We start from the raw sequence: 6,824 nt of genomic DNA, 5'->3' as shown, positions 1-6,824 counted from the left end.
TTGCCTCATTTCCGAAAAAATATGCAAATGATGTATCAACCGATTCTAAACACGTGGAAGTGCTACGACTATGTTAACTCATTTCTTTAGGGTAATACTAGCGGTGGATCTAGGTGGGGTCGGGGGGTCGGCCGACCCCACCGTTGTCCCCGGAGAATCGCCGGATAATGCCCTCCCCACGCCGCCAATCTCCTGCCCCGCGTCGCCGATTTTGCAGAGAAGAAGGAAGAGAGATAGAGATTCTAATTTGGGCCTGCCTCCTTTTACAATTGGGCTTTACAATTTGGGTTTCCTTTTACTCATTAATTCTAGAATTGAACCCACTTTTAATTGACCCAACTTCTAATAGGAGTAGTCCACACAACAAAGCTATTAAAATAGGAGTAGTTCACGTTTTAACCCACTTTTAATTGACCCCGTCGCCAATTCTGCAGTCTGCAGAGAAGAAATTTCACAGGTTCTGTGCAAGGAGTTTGAAAGAATATTTTAGCCATTGGCAATTTGACAATCAACTATTCATTGTATCAAGGATTCGAGGTAGGTAAAATCAATAAATCATAATTCAAGTTTGAGTTAGTAATACTATTTTTTTTTTCAGTTTTCACATTTAAGTAGCAGTTAGCACTATTAAATTGATCATCATTTAAGTAGATATTGCAAATTCTTTGCTTAATTGCTTTGGAGTTGTGGATTATTCATTTATTTTGTATATGAAAAATGATTAAATATAAATTCTAAATTTATGTTACTTTTATTAGGTTAATGGATAAATATCTTAATAAAAGACCTCGAGTTTCTATCGGTTCTTCTAATGCTAATGTTGAGCAAGAACCACAACAATTGGGAAATAATGTGGTAGTTGAAAATAATCCGGACGAGATTGAAATTGATAAAGAGAAAATTAAAGCCGACCCCGGATTACGAGACTCTATGGATAGTTTTGATGTGAATATTCGGGATCGTATTCGTAGAGAATATGTTGCCAAAGGTCCTTGCCAACCAAAAAGCCATGATTTTCCAAAAAAATAATATGGAAAAGATAAGAGAGGGTTTAGGGATGTTTGGTATAAAGATTATGTTTGGCTTGAATATAGTACGACCACAGATGCTGCGTATTGTTTTTTGTGTTTTCTTTTCAAGCGTGGTTATTTAGCACCGGGAGATGAAGCATTTGTTAGTGGTGATTTCTCTAATTGGAAGAAGGCTAATGAAAGATTTAGAGCTCATGTTGGGTCAACGGGTAGTTCACACAACAAAGCTAGAATTGAATATGAAAATTTTGTAAATCAAAAGCAGAGTGTGACTTATATTGTTAGTAGAGTTAGTTCAAAACAAGAGAAGGAATATAGGATTCATTTGACTGCAACTCTTGATGTTATTCGATTCCTTTTGAATCAAGGTTTGGCTTTTAGAGGACATGATGAGACATCAACTTCTTCAAATAGGGGCAACTTTCTAGAGCTATTATATTGGTATAGTTTAAGAAATGATGAAGTTGGTCAAGTTGTATTGAACAATGCTCTTGGAAATAATCAAATGATTGCTCCATCAATTCAAAATGAAATAGTTAATGCATGTGCAGTTGAAACTGCGCTAGAAATAATGAAGGAACTTGGTGATGAATTATTTTCCATAATGGTTGATGAGTCTCGAGATTGCTCGGTGAAGGAGCAAATGGCTATTGTTATTAGATATGTGAACAAAAGTTTGAAAGTCTCGAGATTGCTCGGTGAAGGAGCAAGTTGTGAGCAAATGGCAAATGGAATTAATGTTAGTGGATCATTTGTTAATTGTAGTGGTATAAGTGTTAAATAAATTGATGTATATGGGTGTAAAGATTTCCTAAAATAGAAAGTTTGAAAGTTGCTATTTTTAAAGAACGGACTAAATTGGAAAGAATTGCTATTTTTAAAAAATGAAGGGAGTATAACATTAAAAAATTGACAAGGGGATCTTATTTTATTAAAATAACTTTTATTTCCAATACAACCTATTTCCTTTACTTTCTTTTCTTTCTTTTTTTTTTCTATTTTATTGAAATAATTTGGTTTCTAAGATGAACTTTGGTACCATAAAATTTAGGATTTAGATTTGGAATAGAATCTTTCAATACTAAATCAACTTTTGATAAAATAAATATTAGGATTTGAAACTGAGAGTTCCGTATTCTCTTAATTCTAAAATTTTAATTTTACAGCCAAATTAATTATTTAAGATATAAAATATTTGTAAAATTAAATACCTCCCAAGATACTGCATGCACTCACACACAACATTGCACACACTATACACCCACAAAACACAAACAGCACACAGTATTACACAACTCAGAATGGAATACATAAAATTACATAATGCATATGAAAATTACCTTTAAGAAATGCAAAATAGGATCCCCAGCAATGCGAGTTTATAACATCTAATGCAGTCTCTACTGTAAAAAAAATGCATATAAAACAAGAATCTTCCTACACTTGGTCTACTACGTAGACAGCGAAAGTTACCACCACCAACACCGTCAAACCACATGCGACTATGGCGTAATTGGAAGAGGTTCGACCCCAGAAACATGCGATGCTGCATCCTCTTTTGACACCGCTACATAGTTGACCGGTGCAGTTGGTCTGGCTTCCCTCTTCCCATCTCTGTTCACAGATCTCGAACCGTTTTGGTGAGCATTTAGAGAAAGGCGCCTATTGGTGCTCCCGTTGGCACCTCCATTGGCACGTGATGGGCCAACCACTTTCTTGGCACTAGCCTGTCTGGCCGGGCTTGGTGTTGGACCAACTTCCTGCTCTTTAATTGAGAGTTCGCTTAACTTCTTCTGCTCCTGCAAACATAACAATTCCTTTGAGATAGGAACTTGGGAATCTAAAAGAAGATATCATAACACAAATGGATTTGACTTACCCTCAGCCTCTTCTTCTCCTCTTCTCTGTCGTGCCTGAGCATTGCATACTCATCCAGCATCGCGAGTAGAGGAACACCATCATAAGTGAATGTTATGCCATGGTCTTCCTCCCATGTTCGGGTTTTAGCAACCAAGCTATCAACAAGAGCTGCATGACCAATATAAATTTAATATATAGATGATCAAAGTATAACTAATTTTAAATGCATAACTAGAGAACACGAATTTAGTTTACTATAAGAGTGATTTTTGTTCACTATTTGGTTCACTATGATTTACAGTGAAGGATTTACTCCGTGACGGATAATTCACTATAATGGCGTTTTGGTTCACCCCGCGTTTTCAAATTCATGTTATGAACTAAAACGCCTTTACAATGAACTAAATCGCTCTTATAGTGAACTAAATTCGTGTTCTCTAGATATGCATTTAAGTAGTGCTTGCCCATGTATAGCATGAGATACGGCATAGTTTGATAAGTACCTGGAATTTTATTCACCAAGACTCTTGCCTTTTCTGCTCTCTTGAGATTCAAATGTGCACCTCTGCTAACATTATACCTATTTTCATCCTGTTGTCCAATGCAACACATCTTATGATTAAAAAACGTGACACATCAAAATATATTTTGAGATCGGGGTAGAAGAAATTTATGATTTTGTCAAGCTCTAAACAGTTAATTAATGATACAAACAGGTAACACAATATACGAGGACAGGAGAAGCAAAGAGACAAATTCATTACCCTGTTGTAATCTTCGAGCCAGCTTTCTTCTTCACAAGCAGACATCCATTTCTCAACCTTATCCAATATCTCCTTTCTGCTTGTCGCCTCCTCTTTTGCTTTTTCTATCTGATTATCCATGTCAGCTAATAAGTCTGTAGGTTCAACATTCCCGGAATCAATAAGAGACAAAATTCTTTCTCGGGCAGCCTCAGTATCAATCTCTATGTGAGCACAAGCAAATATATGCTCGAGCTCAGTCTGCCTCTTAAAAGCAATTTCCTTCATTCTGCTAGCTTTTAGGTGATCAAGCCTCTCAGCTTCCACTTCAGCCTTTAAGAGTTGCAGGATTCATTAAGTTTAAAGAATAATTTGCATTCTGCAATTATAAAGTTTCATGCGATAAAGAACTCCCACCTGTTCAATAAGGTCCAACGCAAGAGCCCCGGGAGAAGTAACCTCATCTACCAATGCAGAAATATTGCATGTTACGTGATCAAACAGAGCACGCTCTTCTGGTGGTGTATCCATCAAGTTCCAGAGGTCAATTAGCTGAGATGCCAATTCTTGAAGCTACAGAGGAAGATACGAATCAACACACAAGAACCCATCAAATGGTACGTTGGTCAAAAGATATCTCGATGATTGTAAGTGTTTTAAGAAAATATCCTCGAAAATAAGCATTTCAAGAAGATATCTCCATGACTAAGTTTTTTAGGTAAGTAAAAAATCTTCAATTCTAACGATGCAACATATCGATGGCAAAAAATTAAAATTAAAATTGTAAATTCAAATTCTTCAACAAGACACTTAGATTAAGTTTCTTAACTAGTGACCACACGAAATTAACTGAACACATAAATACCTTATCCAATCTCGTCCTCTTGTCTTCCTTTAGTGTTAATACAGTGTCAGCCAACCTTGTTAGGGTATCGTTGCTGATGCTTTTCAACTGTGAACTGCGCGAGTCGTTTAGGCTAGGATGCACTTCCGTGACAGTAGTAAGGAAGTCCATGACAAGAACTGCACAAAGATCGTGTACAGTGCTCACGAATCCAAGAACCTTGTGCAACCTCTCACTCTACAGGATCAAGAAAAAAACAACAATGAAGATATTAGCACGAGTTAAAAAAAAAAATAGCTGATTTATGGCAAGTTATACACCTCACCTTTTCTTTTTGAAGGTCTTGAAGCTGAGCACGATATCCATCTAGCTTCTTAGTGGATAGATCTGATTCATCAACTAAAGGACTCTCAACCTGCTCGCTGGTACCAGAAATTTCAGCGCATATCTTATTGATCTGAGACTGAACGTCGTAGAATTCCTTTATCCTATCATCCTTTTGCTTCCAAAGTCTTTCCAAAGCTGGAGCTATAGCTTCAAGCTGTTCTTTGATTGTCCCCGACGTCTTCTCAGGCTGCGAAAGAACAAATCAGCACAAGCTACGATTTACAAAGACACACTTAAAGCACACCACACTCATCCACTATCACACTAGTCATAAACATTTACTTACAATCCCGACATAGGTCTTCTCTCCGAGGGCGGATAGGAGATTGGTGAGCACAACTCTAGCATCAGCCAGAGTCTGAAGAAGGTGTGCCCGAGATTTCACAGCCTGGTCAACTTTTCTCTTGTATACATCCAAGCAGTCTTGCTCCAACTGAAGGAGCATTCTGTCGCGTTCTTCTTCGGTCTCGCCTACTTCATCCCAGATTTGCTGCATTAAGGCAAGGATTAGTTTCGTTCCGGAAATGAAAACGAGATAGCACGGAGTGGAGAAGGGGAAACCTGCAAACGCTCCAGTAAGGATCCACATGTAACTTGGCCATGAAGAGGATTCTCAGCTTCCACAGCTGCCATTCTACTAAGGATTCACACTAACCTGTAGCATTAACAAGAGAAATTGTTCAACTCAAGAATTCCATATGGGCTAAGAAGCTCTTCCAATTAGTGTTTCCTTTCAAATTAAAGCAAGGCTATGAAAGGAAATGTTCCAATAACTCATTCCAATTTTACAAAATGGGGGAAACACCCTAAAACCCTACCTCAATTAGCAAGTAAAACACACACAAAAACGCAAAAGTAGACGACATGAATGAACATCCGAAGCCAGCAACAGCAAAAAAACGAAAACGTCATTTCACTTAGCTTCAACAAAAAATTGGAAAAGGAAGTTCCAGAGCAACACTCGAAGCAGATACATTGTGATTTTTTGCAGAAAGGAGAGAGAAGGAGAAAAAAAAGGTTACCAGATGGTGGTGACGGAGAGTATTCGTATGCAGCAGATCTAGACAAGGAGTATGTGTATGTGAGTTGAGTTGAAAAATGGTCGTGCCGGGGGTGGGCCCCAGCCTACATACGTCGTCGCCTTGTTTCCTTTATTACAACTATCCTATTTTGTTGTGGAATTTAACCTCTCTATTCTCACTTATTTACTGGACTTGACACTGCGCAGTTCACATTGTAGAGTAAAATGTACAAAGTCTATTTTACCCCTGTTTGTAAAAAAAAAGCTTACTATTGACGTTCGAAACTTAGAGCATCTCCAATGGCGGACATCCGGTCGGACGTCGCGACGGGCGATCGGGACGTCCGCCTTTGTGGCGTTTAGGGTCGGATACGGACGTCCCGTGAGGACGTCGGGTGTCCTCGGACGTCGGCGCGACGGGCGGGCGGACGTCCGCCATTGTGGCGTCCAGTCGGACGTCCGGTCGGACGTCCCGTTTTTAATTTTTTTTTAAACTCTATATATACGGCTCGTCGAATTTTATTTCATTCGCACCACTTGTGTTAACAAGTTACTCTCTCTACATCTCTAATTTCAAGTATATCTAGAATGTCTAGTGAAAGTGATAGCGAGAATGAGTTGGAAGTCGTTGTTGAAGGTGCGATAGAGAGGCTGCTACAACAGAGGTTGCAGCGGCGGCAGCAGGCGGCGGTACCTCGACCGATCCATCGTCGAACTCAAGTACCCCGTGAAGTTTTTTTTTATTAGTATGCAATTTTTTTTTTCGAATCATGTATGTTTTTTCCGATGAAGTTGTTAATTTTTCCGATGAAGTTGTTAATTTTTCCCGTAATTTTTTCGAATAATGTATGAGGTTTGGACTCGGAGGGGTTGACGTCAAATTTTATTTCCGTAAATGTAAATTGTTTTATTTGTAAATGTATGATTTTTTTTTATTG

The 6,824-nt window shown here is 38.3% G+C and overlaps 1 protein-coding gene across 1 annotated transcript; it reads right to left on the bottom strand.

The window, feature by feature from the left end:
* Nucleotides 1-2,318: 2,318 nt before the first annotated feature.
* LOC121785152 (65-kDa microtubule-associated protein 1-like) lies at nucleotides 2,319-5,948 on the bottom strand. Its single transcript, XM_042183527.1, has 10 exons — nucleotides 5,888-5,948; nucleotides 5,427-5,520; nucleotides 5,152-5,355; nucleotides 4,804-5,052; nucleotides 4,500-4,715; nucleotides 4,052-4,207; nucleotides 3,656-3,967; nucleotides 3,395-3,482; nucleotides 2,911-3,059; nucleotides 2,319-2,830 (listed from the first exon to the last, which is right to left on the bottom strand). Exons 2-10 carry the CDS (start codon nucleotides 5,496-5,498, stop codon nucleotides 2,534-2,536), a joined length of 1,743 nt encoding a protein of 580 aa, XP_042039461.1. The 5' UTR covers nucleotides 5,499-5,520; nucleotides 5,888-5,948; the 3' UTR covers nucleotides 2,319-2,533.
* Nucleotides 5,949-6,824: the final 876 nt, after the last annotated feature.

Source organism: Salvia splendens, chromosome 21 (assembly GCF_004379255.2).
Source record: "Salvia splendens isolate huo1 chromosome 21, SspV2, whole genome shotgun sequence".
NCBI lineage: Eukaryota > Viridiplantae > Streptophyta > Magnoliopsida > Lamiales > Lamiaceae > Salvia > Salvia splendens.
Note: the sequence above shows the minus strand (reverse complement) of the source record. Positions and strands in the feature narration are given on the sequence as shown.

Excerpts from the sequence above, each read along its gene's own strand:
- LOC121785152 (XM_042183527.1), bottom strand. The coding sequence starts at position 5,498 with ATGGCAGCTGTGGAAGCTGAGAATCCTCTTCATGGCCAAGTTACATGT. Across the intron at positions 3,060-3,394 it reads CTTGGTGAATAAAATTCCAG|CTCTTGTTGATAGCTTGGTT; the intron begins GTACTTATCAAA and ends TTGGTCATGCAG. Across the intron at positions 2,831-2,910 it reads AGGAGAAGAAGAGGCTGAGG|GAGCAGAAGAAGTTAAGCGA; the intron begins GTAAGTCAAATC and ends TTATGTTTGCAG.